At 38.5% G+C, this 18,862-nt stretch overlaps 5 protein-coding genes across 8 annotated transcripts; 3 read left to right on the top strand and 2 right to left on the bottom strand.

Annotated features, from left to right (window-relative positions):
- The first annotated feature begins 94 nt into the window (after positions 1-94).
- On the top strand, positions 95-2,068 carry LOC106649581 (queuine tRNA-ribosyltransferase accessory subunit 2). Its single transcript, XM_014367041.1, has 6 exons — positions 95-378; positions 486-632; positions 709-1,173; positions 1,242-1,444; positions 1,518-1,643; positions 1,739-2,068. Exons 1-6 carry the CDS (start codon positions 262-264, stop codon positions 1,863-1,865), a joined length of 1,185 nt encoding a protein of 394 aa, XP_014222527.1. The 5' UTR covers positions 95-261; the 3' UTR covers positions 1,866-2,068.
- Positions 1,912-4,822, bottom strand: LOC106649580 (ZZ-type zinc finger-containing protein 3). The gene is made up of 4 exons (XM_014367040.2): positions 3,671-4,822; positions 3,388-3,608; positions 3,178-3,309; positions 1,912-2,403 (listed from the first exon to the last, which is right to left on the bottom strand). The coding sequence occupies exons 1-4, from the start codon at positions 4,491-4,493 to the stop codon at positions 2,149-2,151; spliced, it is 1,431 nt and encodes a 476-aa protein (XP_014222526.1). The 5' UTR covers positions 4,494-4,822; the 3' UTR covers positions 1,912-2,148.
- Positions 2,420-13,078, top strand: LOC106649596 (b(0,+)-type amino acid transporter 1-like). Of its 2 annotated transcripts, none has more exons than XM_014367065.2 (6): positions 2,420-2,980; positions 6,544-7,501; positions 10,242-10,591; positions 10,686-11,218; positions 11,294-11,709; positions 12,007-13,078. In XM_014367065.2, the coding sequence occupies exons 2-6, from the start codon at positions 7,402-7,404 to the stop codon at positions 12,159-12,161; spliced, it is 1,554 nt and encodes a 517-aa protein (XP_014222551.1). In that variant the 5' UTR covers positions 2,420-2,980; positions 6,544-7,401; the 3' UTR covers positions 12,162-13,078. The 2 variants fall into 2 exon arrangements, with proteins under 2 accessions (XP_014222551.1, XP_023313295.1); XM_023457527.1 differs by having other exon boundaries at positions 2,420-2,744.
- A 145-nt stretch (positions 13,079-13,223) lies between these two features.
- LOC106649570 (sorting nexin-16) lies at positions 13,224-15,399 on the bottom strand. Of its 3 annotated transcripts, none has more exons than XM_023457547.1 (5): positions 15,099-15,399; positions 14,509-14,800; positions 14,130-14,438; positions 13,936-14,063; positions 13,224-13,866 (listed from the first exon to the last, which is right to left on the bottom strand). In XM_023457547.1, exons 2-5 carry the CDS (start codon positions 14,797-14,799, stop codon positions 13,800-13,802), a joined length of 795 nt encoding a protein of 264 aa, XP_023313315.1. In that variant the 5' UTR covers position 14,800; positions 15,099-15,399; the 3' UTR covers positions 13,224-13,799. The 3 variants fall into 3 exon arrangements, with proteins under 3 accessions (XP_023313315.1, XP_014222516.1, XP_014222515.1); XM_014367030.2 differs by having other exon boundaries at positions 14,509-14,803; positions 15,099-15,397; XM_014367029.2 differs by lacking the exon at positions 15,099-15,399 and adding an exon at positions 14,902-15,073 and having other exon boundaries at positions 14,509-14,803.
- Positions 15,400-15,809: 410 nt separating this feature from the next.
- On the top strand, positions 15,810-18,742 carry LOC106649569 (anaphase-promoting complex subunit 5). The gene is made up of 9 exons (XM_014367028.2): positions 15,810-16,073; positions 16,143-16,192; positions 16,255-16,616; positions 16,675-16,825; positions 16,885-17,066; positions 17,138-17,251; positions 17,336-17,465; positions 17,554-17,978; positions 18,064-18,742. The coding sequence occupies exons 1-9, from the start codon at positions 15,953-15,955 to the stop codon at positions 18,701-18,703; spliced, it is 2,175 nt and encodes a 724-aa protein (XP_014222514.1). The 5' UTR covers positions 15,810-15,952; the 3' UTR covers positions 18,704-18,742.
- The last annotated feature ends 120 nt before the right edge of the window (positions 18,743-18,862 follow it).

Genomic DNA, 18,862 nt, shown 5'->3' on the forward strand with positions numbered 1-18,862 from the left:
TTTTACTTTATATTATTTGACTGCAGGTGGTGTTACTTGCTAAAAGAGCAGTGTATTTTGAATATTTTGATCAATGAATCGTCTGCTGTTTCAATGTTGTTTTCTGCTACACTGCATGCAGTTTAACTTTCTGCTACTTATATATACACATAACCTCTGTCAGTCACATGTGTCCAGTTCAGAGAGTAGATAGTACTGTACAATTTAGTTAATATATTAGTTAATATATTATTGCTTTTAAATAAAGTATTCTTAGACAACATGAGATTTTCAACAGAATCTGTTGCTCGATGCAGTGCTCGCATTGGCAAGCTTTCCGAAATCGAAAGTTTACCCAATTTGTCATTCGAAACACCTTTGTTGATGATTTACACGAGGGTAAATATTGTTCTTTAGTTTCAGTTTTTTGTGAAGAACATCTAATTAATTTATTATTTTTGAAAGTAATTCTAATAAGTTTTAAGTAATGATGATAATTTTTTCAGAGGGGGTGCGTACCACATTTGACCAAAAATGTTTTTAAAAAATTAACAAAAGAACAAGAATTACTTGCGACATCTTTGTCATCATCCATTCGCATAGCAGATTTTTGTAAACCATCACAGTCTTTTAGTGATTTTGTGGGAATGCAGGTATTAATATTGTAATAAAACTTAATTTTAAAGTTTCTTGATTATTTAATCAAAAGTTTCTTTAATTTTAATTTAGGAATATCCATTCTTTATGAATATTCACGACCCAGCAGAATTATCAGAATCTGGTCATCAAGTCAAAGATTCCATTTCAGTTTGGTCGAGAAATGGTAGATCTAGTGTTAGTCCTGAACGCTACATGCAAATAATTGAACAATTAAAGCCAGAAATGTACGTAACACTGTGTGATGGAGATACAGATAAAGACAGCTCTGAAAAACGAATAATGAAAGGCTTTGAGAGAACCAAAAAACAATTTGAACAATGTATAAAAATCCATACTCAATCTAAAGTACTTCAAAATAAGGGTGTATTGGGAGCAATTGAAGGAGGCTATAACTTGAAAGCTAGAGAAAAGTGCATCCAGTTCATGGAAAACAAACCATTGCTTGGATATGCAATTGATGGATTACATAAAAATGGCCCTACAGTTCAGAATATAAGTACTAGTCAAATTGAACCTGTGGTCAAACATTGTGTCGTAAGTTCAAGAATTACTCGATTGTATTTAAATTATAAACCAGCAAATGATAATTGTTTGTTTTTCAGAATTTGTTACCAATAGAAAAATTGAAAGCAATGATGGGATGTTGGAATCCATCAGTAATTTTAGATTTAGTTAATTTGGGAATTGATTTATTCGATTCTTCTTACCCTTACATAATGACTGAAAATAATAAAGCATTGACATTTTTGTGTGATGATTGTCAGGAAGGAAATGTAAAAGAATCAATCAATTTAGAAGAGAAATGGTAAGAAACTAATTCTTTAATATTTTGTTATGAGATTTCGAATTCTTTTAAGTATAAAATTCTTTTTTTATAGCTACGTAGAAGATTTTAGTCCTATATGTAAATCCTGCGATTGTCTTACTTGTAAAAATCACACCAAAGCATACATACATCACTTAATACAGACCAAAGAATTGCTTTCTCAAGTACTTCTCATGATGTGAGTATATTTATTGTTCAGAGAACTTGAAACATAATATATAATAGTAACTCAATTGCTAGATAAAAAAATTAATTTTTTATTAATTTCTGTAGCCATAACACTCATCATTACATGGAATTCTTCAAAAACATTCGGCGACATATAAAAGAAGGAACATTCCAAGAATTCAAAACTAAAATTCAGAGTCGATGTCTGAATAGTATAAAAAACAAGGCATAATTATCATAATTACCAAAATAAATGAAAATATTTTTTATCATACATAATTTTCTAATGAATGCAATCCACCTTTCTCTCCAGTCTTTTTTTATATGTATTTATGTCTATCATGACTTAGATAATCATCTAACTGTAAAACTAAAACTAAATTATTGTACTCTTTGACTTGTAAAAAATAAATCTTTCAATTGCATGACTGAAAATGCGCAGCATTTCCTCAGAAACCTAACAACGTTTTTATTATTTCCTTAAAAATAGAAAACAAAAATATCCTCACTGTTATTCACTCGGGAATGTAATTCATGTCGAGATAGTTGTAAGAACCTTTGTTGAACTTGTGTGGCATATAATCAACGTCGTAACCGTTATGAGACGACATTTTCGGCGGCCGGTGCACGCTCATCATGTGATCCGGAGGATGCAGTGGATCCTCAGCCTCCAGTTGTGCAACCGCGCAATCCGTGCACAGATTGATGTCCGCGCAGTCCTGACACTCCCAGCGTATGTTCCTGATCGGATTCATGTTGCAAATGTAGCACTGCAAATAATGAAAAAAGCTCGAGTCAATGAATTTTATATTACAATGATGATAGACGATCCACGCGCGGGAAATTTGAACGGTTGTCGCGCGCAACGCGCGGCCCGGACAGATGTGATGGGCTGGCGCGAAGAGGGGGCAAGGGTCGTTTCATCCCTCTCGCCGCGACAACACAGAAGGATAGCCGCGCGCAAGCAGCTCGGGGGGTTTGCTCGTGCTTGTGGCAGTTGGCACTGACTCCGAGTCGATGGATTTGCAAACTCTGCGGCTGCAGCTGGGCGAGTGCGCGCGCGGCTTGTCATATCTCTCCTCCTGCAGCAGCATTTCTTTCATGTCACACAGTTCAGTAACCTTAAATTATTGTCATTGTGTACGTATATGTGTGTGTGTGTTTGTGTGTTTATATGTGGAGTGCCAACGTCTCAACTGAATTATTCCGAACGATTAGGCCATCGGGTATACAGCAGTGTGACAAGAAGCCGCTGCTGCCTTCTTTCAAGGGTAACTCACAGCACTAAAGCTAGATGCGGTATTTAGAGAGAAGTCGAGAAAAAAACCGCGCTCAACGATGTGCGACGTAAGTCAGAAAATAATAAAAATATTTACTTTGAACGTCTTGATTTTTTATTACAAGACTTCACGAGCTTTGGCTTGAGACTGACAATTAGCTTGCAAAACGCGAAATTGATATAATTTTATGCTCTTCCTATTTTGTTAATAGAAATACAAAAATTTCCGCTAATATTGAGTCAAGAAAACATTAGTAACACCAACCTTGTGACCAGTGTGTGTATAATTTTTTTCATATTCTGTGAAAGTTTCTCCCTTGATATTCCGTAATAGTTGAATGTGCATTGGCTCGCAGGTATATTCCTTTTTTATAGATTCAGATCCTGAATTTGTATCCTGTAATTAAAATAAAAATAATATTCTGACTTTTTGATTCAAATAAACTCTGTCATTTGCATGTAAATATTAACTTACAGAATTATTATAATGATAACTTGAATGGAAAAATTCATCCTCAAGGTGTTCATGAGGAAAAAATGTTGATCTTTTTGTTGCGATATTTTGTCTGGCCTTAGCTGAAAACCTCCTGTCACTTTTAACTTTTGGTTGTCTACCCGGTATTGGTAGGCCTACTTTTGAGAGCTTGAGAAAATATTTTTGAACTCTACTGCACACTTGCTTTGGAGTACGGGTTCCTAAAACAATATAAAATATTTATAATAGAAAAAAAATCTTTTGTCACCCTCAAGATATTTACCAAGCGCATTTGCTATTTTGGTCCATCTTTTCATCTCTATTTCTTCAGTTGGATAAATTTCTAATAATTCTTGTAATCTTTCTTGTTCTTGTTTAGTCCATAATTGATTGAAAGTTCCTGGCTTGCTTTCATCATAATCCCTACCTCTAACTTTTGGTTTTCCAGAAACTGTAGATGCTTCTAATAATTTAGAAGTGCTCTGTTGATTTAAATTTGTTTTTTTGGCAACGGTTGATCTTATATTTCTAGTAATTGGTCTCATATTTTCATCTGGTTGTACTGATTTGTACTTACTAAAATCAATATCTGGAATTTCTGGTATTGGTAATGGACCTGGATATTCTGGAAGATCACCATTTTTTAATTTTTCTACATAAGCTATTGGGTCCATTAATGCTTCCTTTTTTGCATTGTGTAATTGTTCCAAGTCTTTAACGGCTTGAGAGCGAAGAGCTTGCAACGTAACCACTACCTTTAATAAATTATGATAGTCTTCATTTCCTTTGAGGGCCAAATGATCCGATTCAAAGTAAAAGGTCCCATCGTCCATAACTTCTTCATCGTGACACAGCGAAGGTTCATGAGGAGTGAATGGTGCACCAGCTGGCCGACTTTGTGAAAATATTGCTGCTTTATAATCTGGTCTAAATGCTTCATCTGGGCCACAATCATTTAATACTTCTCTCGGTATATCACGCAATAAATCTTCAAAAGTTGTTGGTCTGTAAATGTATTCGTTATTTGAATCCGACGAACTTGTTGCACTGTTTGAGCACGATTCTTTCATTACATCCGTTTCCATCGATTCCACCGGACTACCCATAATTGCAGGAAAATTTGGAACAGTTAAAGTAACCGAACAAAAAAATTTATCCAAATCTTTGCAACGTGATGTATGTCACTCAAAAAATGAAAAACTTATTCTAGACGCTAAGAGCGTGACGAACGGCACATCGAACTTCTCGACTTGCGCTTATATTGTCGGCTTTGTCGTGATAATTCTACGCGACGAGACATGCTAATTAAATTGAATTCGAGAGAAAAAATAAATTTCTCGATCGGCTTGTATACAAATGTCAACGGATCACCTATTTTAATTGGTGTAATGTAAGGTTATGAACTTTAACAGAAGTAAATAACGTGGTCCAGGCTGGCCAATGCAAAGCTCGTAATACGCATAATTGGCAGCAATGCCGCGCACATCTCAAAAGATTCGCGATATCGAAGGAAGCATATTATATTATTCACAGATCGCTGCATCGGCATTATTACATAGAGATGTGTGTGTGCGTGTGACACATGCTGCTTATTAAACTTGACCCAATGTTTTCCCTCGCGGCAAAAAGTCCGAGAGAAACCGTTTAGCGTTTCAAACGATATATTTTTCGAAGCTAAAACTCGTGAGTTTCTCTCTCTCTCTCTCTCTCTCTCGTCGCTTATTACTTTTCCAATGCTACGGCCGTGGGAGTTTATTCAATTATATACGCCGGCAAAGTGTACATAACACACAGAGGAGGCGGCTCGAAAAGTCTCTAATGGTGGTAACTCAATTTGCGAAGCCGCTCGCGCGCGCGCGAGCTTTTCGCGCACAAATTGCAGTACGTTTACCCGGTATATTGAACGCAGCTTGCAGAGTCTCTCGGGAAGTAATCTATAGTATAGTAACGCATCTTTGCAATGGCATTAGAATTAAGAAAAGAGAAAAAAACTCGTTGATATTAATAACTCGCTTCGCTTAACGGGTCAATTATCTCTAATTGACGATCTGATCTCGCCACTTACTCCATTATCTTATCTCGCGTGCGGCTTCGATTTATTTAGACAAAAATTGAATGTGTATCGAAGGGGTGTGCGAGAGAGAGAAACTCGACTGCCTGGAGATAAAACCGAGTCGTTACGAACGAATAGCTGAATTATTAATTGAAGATTATCCTCCTTTAACTTCGGTAATCGTCTTGGGGCCTCGAACGTCGATGAGAAATTCATGGATTCTTCCATTATTAACTTCTATTAGCTTGACTTTCGGTGTCTGGTGCACTATACGAGGCATGTGAATCGAATATGTATATATAGTAATTGAAGTTAGATGCGGGATCCCGACGCGACGACGGCACGGCGACGACGCGAAAATAATCTCAACTTTTTGAGATCATTGATTATCGCGTGCAAAAACCACTGATATCTCTCTTTCTCTTTCTCTCTCTCTCTCTCTCTCTTCCTCGGCATGTATCTGATCCAATAAAGCGCGAATGAAAATATGCGATAATAAAGTCTTGAGAGCGAGAGCTAGAGCTTCGCACACTTTGTTTCATTATAAGCTCTTGAGTCGAGCAATTTTCAAAATTATCCGATGACTCTGCGCTGCAGCAAGCGCGATATTAAATGTTTCCTGTTTTCTTTCGCTCATACACATTGTATTTGCCTTTTATAGAAGTGTAAGCTGCATCATGCACATCGCAAGCACACGAGATATTATACTAAATTACAATTTTTCGCGCGCAAAGCACACACACACCGGGTGCGTATCGGATAACTCGAGTGTTTGGATTTGCGGGCCAGAGAAGATGCGAGCGCAGAAAAAATAAAATGAAATAATATTATAAAGTTCTCGATTGTGTGCTGTACGGCGCGTCTGAAGCGAGGCAAAAAAGTTTTTTCGGCTCAATTGTAAAAGTAAAGTATGTCGATACAATAAATCATAAAGCAATTCGCTCGAGGAAAGATATAAAAATTGAGATGAGTTGAAAAAACATTGCAGTGACAAAGAAAAATTCGGAGTCGTCTCGTGAGCCGACTCGATATGTACATCATTTTCCTTCTTGATTACGAGTTACAAGCCTTATTAAAATACCTCCTAAACTTGTGTGTTTCAGGGAACTTCGCAAACCTCGGTCAGCCGGCAGAATTTGGCGTTAAAAAGGAGCATCGCTGAGTTGGGCCAGAGACGTCGCCACACATCTGTCTTGAGCAGTGCCCGCAATAACTCGGGCGCAAATCCGTGACAATGACTTTAAAGAATGCGTCTATTGAGTTTTGAGGCACGCGGCACAAACATTTCGTCGTCGTCGAGGCGATTCGTATATACCACCGCACTTACACACACGGTCAAATAGACGATATGTACGAGAGAGGAGAGCCGCTGATATACACATACATTCGTATGTATAAGTATTAAGCCGCGTGTGTAAAAGCAGCTCCACAAGTGGGGGAGAAGTACTAAACGGAGCTGCCGTTGCCGAGCAGAATATACATCCTATACAGGCAACTACGCGATTCTTGCTTATACATCGTATCATATATATAGTTATAATAATCCCCCATCGGCGTTTGCGGACTGCTGGATCGAGCCACGCGCGCAGCAGAGAAGTGTCGTCAGTAGCAGCAGTACAATATCAGCCGCAGTGCGAGCTACCCACGTGTGTTCTATCTCTCTCTCTCTCACTCCATGACGTGCTAAATATCGTCAGTACGGTAAATAACTTTTTTTCCACTTTGCAAGTTGTGCATCGTAAAAACTAAGCATATTGTTATTACATGCACAAATGCGGACGCAGCCGTGAGTGCGCGCTCGTGCTTGTTGGTGTGCTCGTTGTTGTGCCGTGTACCGAGACGTGGACTTGAAGTTTTCCAAGCCGACCAAAAAAATAAATAAATTAGTTAATTGATAATTGGATACCGTTGAATCTTCGGTAGAAGAGTCACAAAAGAAGAGCCAGAAAACCGAATCCAGAATGTCGACGAACGGAGAAAAGGAGGTGGCGGCCCAAGTCGGCCTGAAGCGAGAGCTCGGACTCTTCAGCGCTATCAGCATGATCGTCGCTGTGATGATAGGTATGTGTCAATACGAATGTTAATAAATAAATGTATCGACCTCGTATAGGCGCCGATAAATTCATACGAGTACGCGCGCGTAGAAAACGGAGCCGTATAGAACGCATGCATCGCGCACGCGGCAAAACTGTTGCATCAGATCTCTCTCTCTCTCTCCTCTCTGCGCGTATTTCTGCACAGCGCGGGCACGTGCGCCTAGCGCCTGTATAAACGTCGTTTTCCAACTATTGGCTAAAATTTTTGCGTCCCGCGCACCGACGACGATGCCTCGATGATCGCCGCACGTTGCTGACGCTGTACACGTGTGTGTGTGCGTGCGGTATGTACTCGCAAAGGTATACCCTTTGATAAAAGTTACACGTGTATACAACGATAGCGATAGTACATAACTTCGTTACGTCCTGATAGTATACCGTATAACCGCGTGTATCGAGAAACAAGATATCAACTTTAATTCTTTTTCCATCTTTACAAAAATCGTATTCCGATTCGCGGTCGACGAACTATATGCGCGGCCGTATAAATAAATCAAAAAAAAGAGCGCAAAAAGAGAGAGATGCATCGATTATAATTAGAATTTTTACGCGATGAAATATTATCGAAACCGACTCCGTGCACAGCTGCTAGAAAGAAAAATGCGAGAATGTAGAGAAGAAAAAGTCGGAAAATGCGGATGGAAAAATTATTATATGCTCGAAGGAGAGGATGTTAAATTCTAAAAATAAAATACGGCTCTCTGACTCTCTCTCTTTCTCGCGCGCGCGCTATCCAACACTCTCCGTATATAATAGTGATTTTTTTTTCTTCTTAAATGGTACGAGGACGACGCCTCGCACACAAGCTCGAGCGAACTTTATGTATCTCTTAAGATGTATATTCAAAATCGAAGAAGAGCTCCTGTCTCGTGTGTCTGTCTATGTGTGTGTGGCATGGGCGCGTGGGGGAGTCATAACAAAAGCTCCGAAAAAGAAAAAAAAGTCTCGGGGATATCCGTTTTTCTTCCTCCGCGTCTCGTATTGATGCTTCTCTCGATTATGTGGCTTGGCGGCTCGTCTCTCCGCCTCGGAGGCAGTCGCGCTCTATTTCCAGAAACGAGTTCAGCTTATTCCTAGCTTATTCGGCTGCTTTACGAGATCCATAAACACTCGCCGTTGTTTTCTGCATATTTATATAGCCATGTGCATAACTGCCGATAAATAAATCTATAATAAACAAATTTCCACATTGGTGCATGCTCGTGTAGCGAGCTATATATCGCTTGCAACGATTATAAGGCCGAACTTTTCTCGTTCTCCTCTTTATTTTTTTTTCCTTTTTAAATTTAGCACGGTTTATCGCCGCGCAACGATACTTTTAGCCGCCGCGCCGCTCGAGCGTGCGTATATTTCTCAATTTACTTCGAATACGGAGAAAAAAAATTTTATATCGGCTTATTGTATACCGTAACGCATCATCAGCGGTGCAGTTTGAATATTTTTTTCCGCTGTTTTCTGCTGATAGACGCATTCTTTTTTCGTGCGACGATCGCGACGACAAAAAAAATGAAAGCTCGTGTACGTATTACCGCGTGCACGATGCGTGGCGCGGCACGATGAAAATGTTACAACGAGATTTTATTTTTGGTCTCTGCTGCGGCATTTCGATAAGAGAGCAAGAGAAATCTCTGAACGAGCGCTGATTGATATCAATTATGAATTTCATGAATAGATAAAGTGGGCTATTACATGCGGCCGATGATGGCTAGCATTAATTTTATCGATAAACACGCGGCGTGAAGCACTCGACCAGTCAATCAGATCTTTAGTACATCGGCTATATAGCTGATCAACCGTGTAAATGGATTCATCATAAACGAAAACTAATCACTCGGTATATCGCTTTGCAGGCGATAATGGGGAAAAAACAATCTTGGCCCCGGCAAATAGAGCGAGCTAAAAATCGGAATAGGTTCTCTATTGTATGATCTACTCGGAGGAGAAAAATCACTATCGGTCGTTGTTCTCGCCTGCACTAATGGAAATTCTACAATATAATAAGGCAAAAAAAAGAATAAGAAGAAAAAAAGATCTCGATTACAATTTCTCGTACGTCGACGTGGGGAACGGCGCCCGTTATTAGACGGTACGACCGTGACGATGATGATATAAAAAATAAACACGCTGCTGCGATCGATCGCACATATAGAAGGCGCTTCGTCGCATCCGGATGGCATTTGAATCGACGACATAGCGATGATCAATTGTCTGTAAATTATCGCGCAAATCAATGTTCAAGTTCACTGGGTTTCGCTATTATTTGAAAATTGCCAATATATTCTTCTCGATTCGCGTCGAGCAACGTCCAATCGCTATACTTACAAAGCGTCATCGAGAGAAAGAGAGAGAGAGAGAGAGAGTGCCTTTTTTATCTCGAGCGACAGGAAATTTCAGGACAATCGCGAGTTTAATCGATGCATTTAAAACTCGCGTAAGCATGTATACATACATGTAAATAGGCAGGATTAAACGCGATAATGTATATAGGCGCGCAAAACCGTCTTTGTGTGTGCAGCGAGATGTGAAATTTGTTTGCTTCGTGCTAATGGGCGCGCGCACCGATAAGCGGAGCAAATATTTTTTAAACACACGCGATAATGAGTTAAAAATATTTAGCCAAAAAAAAAAAAAAAAAAATGAGCGGAAATTTGACCGTTGCCTATCTAAACTCCGCTGTAACCATGTACCCTAATAATCATCCCTAGGCTCGGGCATCTTCATCACGCCGAGCACGGCGCTCAAGGAGACCGGCTCGATCGGCTTCTGCCTCATCGTCTGGATCGTCAGCGGCGTGCTGTCGCTGCTCGGGGCGCTGGCCTTCGCCGAGCTCAGCTCCGTGGTGCCGCGCTCCGGGGCCGAGTACGCCTACTTCGTCGAGGCCTTCTCGCCGCTGCATCGCTACCTGGGCCAACTGCCGGCATTCATATGCTCCTGGGTATTCGTGTTCATCCTGCGCCCGGCCGAGGTCGCCGTGATCACGCTCACCTTCGCCGAGTACTTCGTCCAGCCGTTCCGCGGCTACATCGGCGAGATCGACGAAGAGACTTACGCATACGTGAGTACAATAATTAATTGCGATAACGTAAAAAATGCAACAATACCATTGGGCATATCGTGGAATATAAACCGATGATTTTTTTCTCATGCAGGTAAAAAAAATGATCGCCATCCTCGCGTTGGGCTTGATGGTCTACATCAACGTGATCAGCGTCAAGCTCTACGTCAAGGTTCAAAACATCTGCACGGCGTGCAAGGTGGCCGCCTGCTTCCTCGTCATCGGTGGTGGCATCTTCTGGCTCTCGATGGGCCACACCGAGCTGCTCTCGGAGCCGTTCAAGGACACCAACACGGCGCCCGGCGCGATCGCCCTGGCCTTCTACAGCGGCCTCTGGGCCTACGACGGCTGGACGGCCTCCGCCATCGTCGCCGAGGAGGTCAAGAAGCCGGAGATCAACATCCTGCGTAGCATCCTCGTCGCGGTGCCCGTCATCACGGTGCTCTACGTGAGCATGAACGTCATGTACATGGCGGCCCTGACGGTCCCGGAGATGGTCAACGCCCCGGCCGTGGCCATCGCCTGGGGCGACGTCGTGCTGCCCGGCTGGCTGACCTTCGCCATACCCCTCGGCGTGGCCGTGTCCACTTTTGGCTGCGGACTCAGCATTCAATTCGGAGTCGCTAGGTAAGGCTCGATCAATTACAATTTTGACTTTTCTACACGAGCGAAGAGCCAATTCCATCGTGATTTTCTTTGCAGGCTCTGCTACGTCGCCGGACAAGAAGGACACGTTCCCCGCTTCTTCAGCTGGGTGCACTACGAGCACATGACGCCGGCAGCTGCGGTCGTGCTCCAGGGCCTGCTCACACTCGTCTGCATGGTCTTCGGAAGCATAGCCGAGCTCATCGAGCTTGCCAGTTTCCTCATCTGGGCGTTCTACGGCCTGGCCATGGTCGCGCTTTTGGTTATGAGGCGTACCAAGCCCCACGCCCCGAGACCCTACAGGGTGCCCACCATCATACCCTGCATCGTACTCGCCGTCTCGATCTTCCTCTCGGTCACGCCGATGATCGCCTACCCCACCTACCGGTATCTCTTCATCGCCTGCTTCATGCTCGTCGGTTATGTCGTCTATCATTACTACGTCTACGAGAAGAGAAAGAGCAAATTTTCGCGTGAGTATTTTTTTTCATTTAACGTGGGGCTGACACGTGAGTGAAATTCTGCTGCAGCTGCAGTCGGATCGTTTGATGCGCGGCATTCTTTTTTCTCTGCTTTCTGTCTTTGATATAAGTAGCGGACTGCAGGGTCACTGCTGCACGAGCGCGTAATAATCTGAATTTGCGTCACTGCACGGCGATAAAAATTCTACGCGTGCCATAGAACTCGTTCATTTCATTACTATTGTAATTACGCTTCGTATCTAAAATTGCGAAATCTAATATGTCCGCTTCTGTTCCCCCCGCGCGCAGGCAAACTCACGTATCTGGTGCAGATGCTGTTCATGGTCGTGGCTCCCGACGAGGACGACTCGACGACCGGCTCCTGCGCCACGAGCAGCGAGGACCAGACCGCCTCGGCCGAGAAGGAGAGGCTCGCCGTCGAGGACGAGATCGCCGCCAGATAATAGGATCTCGCGCTTTTTAGCGTCGATTAATGTTAGTTTAAGCGATCAACTGCCAATTATACACAAGTATATATATGGATGTCGAGGGTGGAAGCGAAAGTGAGAAAATCCGTGTACAGAGTTTTTACCGAGACAACTTTTTATCCATTCCCTTGTTTATATAGCTGAAGTGAATTTCATGGTGCCGAGCGAGTAAATGTATATTTAAAAGAATTAATTGTGTATAGGATGTCAAATGTATATTACGAATGAAAAAAAAAACAAGCGAGGTTGTGAATTAATTAATTGTTTCATCGTACGCAAGCTTCTACACTTGTGCGCGATTACGATAGCCCGCGAACGCGATAAGATATTTCATTCCGTACTACTACTACTACTACTACTGTAATGCGCTGAAAAAAACTGCATAGGCACACGCGCGATCCAATTCTTTTTTTTTTCAATGATATAATAAGTGCCTAACGTAAATCGTACACTGATGCATTTTTTTATCATTTTTTAAGCCTACTGTATTTTTCCTTTAATTTTAAATAAAACTTAAGTTTTTTTCCTGTACCGTATAACTATTCTAGATCAATCATGTCCGAGACGTGCATTACTTCGTTGTATGAAATCTTTGTTTTTATTTTCGTTTTTTTTTTAAGCTGCTTTTCCGATAATATTCGCCGCTCGGGCGATAAAGTGTGCCAAGAGTGAGCAAATTTTTATTAATAGTAAACTAATGAAAGTTTGTACAGTCACTGTTGAACATTTTTTCATTGAAACTGTGTAATGTATTTTTAAGCGAGTGTAAAAAAATTGTATACGCGTGATTCGCGTATTTATAGTACCTTAAAAAAATATGTATAGAATCCGAATAATACAGGACTGAATGTTACAAAAACGGCAAAGATGTGAAAAATGAAAATCATGATAATAAAAACAAATAATACTTTTTTTTGACTCTTTAACCATTTTTTTTATCTTAAGAAAATAGTATACATATATTGATTTATATATATATTTGTACAAGAAATTTATAATTCAATTTTATCTCAACTGTTTAACTACAATATATAATAAATCGTATAAAAATATTATTCAACTATAGTATTTTTCTTATGTAGATAGTAGCTCATTTGCTATGAAATATATATAATCATTCTACTCTATCTTCACTAAGTTTAACAAAAACATAAAGAATTTGATGTACATAAATTAAATTACAATTTTCTTTATAACAATTTTACTTTCACAATATCACTTATTAAAATAAATAATTTTTCAACAATGTAGCAGCCATATAATTCCATTCACATTATCTAAATAAATAGATTTTCTGAAACAAATATTTTTTATATGATTTTTATGATTACATACTCGAATCATTTTTGGAAGTTATTCTTTAGTTGGAAGTTCTCGAAATACTAGCTTATTCTAGTAAGGCAGTACTAAGGTCACTTTACTCTATTTTGAAAACTCTTTAGTTGTCATAATACTTGATTGATTAATCTATCTTTTGCAATCTAAATAATTCTGAAATGTTAAGTTTGTTCCTTTTTTTCCATCAGTCTTATGAATCAGATCGTTTTGCAAAAGAAATTTTTTTTAACTTAAGTGCATGTAATAAAATGAAATTAAGTACAAGGCATATTTTCCTCAAGTCTCCAAATCCATACTAGAGTACTTGTTAATTGCGCCACAATTTGAGCAGTTTTGAGATTCACTACAAATAATTAATATAATTAGTATTTTTCAAATGTTGATCAATCTCAATAGATTACATGATTTTTACCTTAAGAGAGTGTGCAGTTTTTTTCTTAATTCATTACAAAGAGTCGATTCAGATGCTAATGCTTTTTCTTTCTCTTTTAATTGTTGACGTAAATGGTAAATTGTATCTTCAAGAGCTTCAAAAATAGCCTGTTAAGATAAAATGTATTAGGAAAATGATTATTATCTCAGCATTTTAAATTATGAAAGGCTTACCCTTGATTCTTCTACAGTATCTGATAAAGCTGGTGGTTCATCAAGACAAAAAAATTCTCTCACACAAGGTAATATAACTAAATCTGAACTATTTAACAGCCCATTGACAAAAGACTGTAAACCTGTAATTCTATCTTCGAGAAAGCTGGGGGCAAAATTATCACCAATCCACTTTTTTCTGGGTAACGAAAGATGAGAAATTGGAGCTTTTAGTCTTTTAAGCTGTGCGAGCAAGCGGACAAAATCTGTATAACGGCGAAACACAAACCAGCAATTTCCATTTTTGAACTCAACTTTTAATTTGTACACCTAATACAAAAATCAATCTTTTTACTAAGGAAAAAAATCATTGATTATTTTCTATATTTTTTTTACGTACTGTAAATCTAGCTCTTTCTTCCATAACTTCATAGCCAACGATAGGTATTCTCAAATCATTATCATTGGTACTCGATTCTTGTGATTCTTGATATTCTGAATTTCCATTCTGACTTTCATCATCTGTATAATCATATCTCTGTATAGTGAAGGAATTTGAATTTCCAGAACTCGATGAATCAGGACTATCTAAAACTCTTGAATTATCAACTGGATTTGAAAGTTTGGTCCTGCTTATAGCAAGAGTCACTTCGCTGACACAGCTAGTAGCACTTGCTTCTAAACTTGACATTCTGCTGCAAAAAATAAGAAATGAAGAAAGTTCATACTTTTTAAGGGAGTCTGAGAAAACTTATGACTACAGCTTGGCATGACGTGTGACCCAATATATTACTTCATAATATATGCATATTGCAATCCTATTATATTATTAATACCTTAGTAGACAATGGGGTCAAGTTTTATATCGCACGGAATTAAATTTTACGGCTTTTTAATTAAAAGCATTAAATTCGAAGCAGATGAAAAAGTGAAAGTCGTAGCACGAAGTACAGGTAAAATATTAATTTATGCAATCAACCACAGATTTACCTTAGTACTCAAACGAGTACAGTGTAGTGGCGAGAAACGAAACGTCGAGTGCTGATAATATATAAGACGCCACTGCCCCAGCTCTACAGGTGTTACATAGTTGAGCTTTTTCGTGTGCTTGTGTTTGTTTTGAATTCGACAGATGACAGCTCACCACTCGACGTTAATTTCGTGAAATCTATACTTATAACCTCTCCCACGTCGCTCTGGCGATAAAACTGCACGAAGCACTCGAGAGCTAAAACAATTCGCACAAATGTGCGGATGGCCTAAAATGCATTCTCCAGTGAGCAGTTGACTGGACTCTGGTTGGTTGTTGCGGAAATGTTATGGTCTGCGGGAGGGGATCTTTGAGTTGACATAACAAGTCGAGTGTCTTATAAAAGATAAAAAAATCAACAATCTACGTAACACCTTTGATTTGCAGGAATTGAATGCCATTTTTAGTCAATTTTAATCGCATGCCGATGAGTACTGAATAACTCATTAGAAAAATAATTACTAAGTCGTTCATAGAATAACTTTCAAGTGAAAGCAATTGAAAAAGAGGTAATTGTCAACTTTTACAGTAATCCCTTGGGCTGTATATTAACATACGTGGATTTCGAAAATTTGGAGCAGACCAGCTGATTTCTCATTTGTGGCGCAAGCGCCAACTGTAGGTCAAAAATAACGCATGGTCGAAATATTTTGGCTACAGCAGAATGTGCCGGGCGTCACTTTTGTTTACATTCAATTGAACATGAAAAACATCACTCGTAGTTTGTAATTATTGTACAAAACAAGTTGAAAAATTGTAAAAAAAATTTATTTTAAGTTAGTTTAAGAATACACTAATCGACCAACTAGTAAAAATGAATAAAGAATTTGCAAACATTGATGGCTCTGCCAAGAAAACTCAAAAGGAATCTTTGACTCCTTATAAAGTAGCTGTCCTCATGTTCATCAAGTTGTACTGTAATGAAACAAACAAAAGTAAGATTTTTGTATAGTTCTGTAATCTGTTTATTTACTTGACTCATATTTATTTTTTTCATAATTTAGCTGTCATTGAGAGAAGAGATTTTTGTGTGGCGTCCCTTAAATTAATACAGGTAATTCAGTTTGATGACAAAGTTTATTAAAACAAAGACAATAATTTTTGTATATTTTTTAGTCTCCGGATTTGAATAAAAAATCTTTGTTCAAAATTATTGACTCTTCAGACTTTATATTACAACGCTTGAGCCATCAGCTATCTATAGATTTGGAGTTCATTTGTACAGAAGGTGTTAAAGAGCTACTAGACCTATTTGACAGTTTGGGGGTGCTTATGAAATCTGTTACAGAGGATTCTGAAAAGCTAAATAAACATTCGGTTCTTGGACTCTATGTAAGACGAGCAATTATGTTGTTTGAAAAGTTGAACTTTTACAAAATAGTATCACTTTTTGAAGATTTACAAGCATATGTAGATGAAAACAGTGATTACACCATTTCTATGGATAGATCTGAGAAAGATCAAACGTTATTCAACAAGTAAATAAATTTGTTTAAATCTTTCATAAATTGAATTTTAATTTTGTGTACTTTTCAGCGATAATGAATGGGGAGGCAGACAAGCAGAGTTACTTGTGGCTCAACAAGCTCATGCTTTACTTACTGATGAACACAAAGCACTTCCACCTGCAGAACTGCAAAGTCTTGTGAAAGATCTGTTAAGCAGTAGTCCATACTATGCTGAAGCAGTAAGTCAATAATAACCCAATTTTATAATTATGGTATAATATATTACTTTCAATTTCAGCATTACTTAAGCTATCTTAATTGCTTAAGAGTAAACGAATATTGTGGCGCATTGGAAAGTTTGTACCACTGTTTTGATAGGCTTACACCAGTCGATAACCGTCCAGTTTCTGAAGACAAACTCAGAACTTTCAGATATGCTGCTTTAAACCTTGCTGCTCTCCATGCTCAATTTGGCTATAAGTAATGATAAAATTTTTAATAAGTATAAAACTGTTAAATATAATTTATAAAACTAAAAAAATCCCTTTCAGAGAATTAGCTCGATTAGCTTTAAAAGAAACTATTATGTTGGCCCAAGAAGCAGGAGATAATATTTGTTTACAATTAGCTCACTCATGGGTGTATTACTTGATGGATAAAAACAAGTAAAGTTTTTTTTTCAAATTATTCCCTTGTTTATTGAAGATTTTCTATTTTAACATATTTTGTAAAAAAAAAAATTTTTTCAGATCTTCTCTGATTGCAAGATCAATGGCTAAAGCAAATTCATTGGGAATGGCTCATACTTCTAGTTTAGCTCTTATAGCAGCTGCTCATGATTTAGCAATGGAAGGACAAGAACCAGTAAATGTTTTTGAGGTAATTATTATTAAAAACAATGATGCACTAAATGATGATTTATAAAAACAATTTTAATACTTTCATACTATTAAATTAATACTTATAGGCGCTCATGAGGTCTGATCATCTCAACTACGAACATTCAATGGTTGATCTGATGTCTATGATTTATGCAGAGAAGACTGCCCTATGGGCATATTATGGTAAAACAGAAATGTCATCTATATGTGCCCAACTTCTTTTACTTTTTAATTCTGGAGAAAAGAAACAATTAATGTTCAATGGACCATCAACTTGCCAAGCTGTGGTCACTATAGCTAATATTTTGCATGAAATGGGTGAATATGCACTTGCTAATGTTGTACTGGGTCATGCCAAAGAAAGGTTTCCTAATAAACCCAGCAATAGAATATGGTCTTTAAGCGAACAGCTGCATGAATTTGATAAATTAATTAGAAATGAAAAATGGTCAGCAGCTGAAGAAATTGCAATGCAAATATCAAGTCTAGATAAAACTGAAAGTAAATTTAGGTAAATATAAATGAAGCTTGGCATTAATATTCATAACATTAAATCGAGAATATCAATATTTTAATGACCAAATGTTTTCAAATAGATTGGCAGAAGTGTACTTTGCAAGGCATAGTTTTTCTGAAGCTCTCAAACTTGCTTATGAATTAGAAGCCATGGAAGATACTATTGCTTTACATAAAATCAGAGTCAAATTACTCATCAATCAAATCAAATGCGGCTCTGTAGCTGCTGGGAATCCACAATCAGCAACAAATTGTATATTATTACTCAATAATGCCTTGGATATAGCAAAAAAGAATCATTTGTCTTACTACGAGGCATTGGTCAACATGCACATCGTGAATGTTCAACTATTGTTACAAATGCCATTTCAAGCTTTGAAAAATGTCAAAGATTCATTGATAAAAGTACTCGCCCACGGTGGCTTGTACGATCAAGCAAGAGCCCACATTACTTACGCCAAATGTTTGATAGCCAATGCGACGAGACAAAAGGACGAGGATGAGAAAGACATGCTGCACGACGCCATCAAGTACTTGCTCAAAGCCAAAAAGTTGCTTCAAAAACTAGACGCCAATAACAAATTAAAAATCACCCTGTACCTGCTGAGCGTTTGCTATCACGAAGTCAATATGACCGAAGAACGAAATAACTGCGCCTTCCAATTCAAAGTTCTGGATCAGCAATTTCCAACGGAAAAAATTCACGCATTTTTGTTCTGAAACAAAATGATCATGCGCGACAGTTGTAAATACGTGTAAATTGTAATAAATTGATTACATTTTTAAAAATACCGTTTACTTACTTTTCAGCCCGTGGAAATTGCGTCCGCAAAATTTCAAAACTGACGTTTGCAAGCGCCCGGGTGCGTATTATCTTTC

Source organism: Trichogramma pretiosum, unplaced genomic scaffold (genome assembly GCF_000599845.2).
Source record: "Trichogramma pretiosum strain Unisexual culture from Peru unplaced genomic scaffold, Tpre_2.0 scaffold43, whole genome shotgun sequence".
In the NCBI taxonomy this organism is placed as follows: domain Eukaryota; kingdom Metazoa; phylum Arthropoda; class Insecta; order Hymenoptera; family Trichogrammatidae; genus Trichogramma; species Trichogramma pretiosum.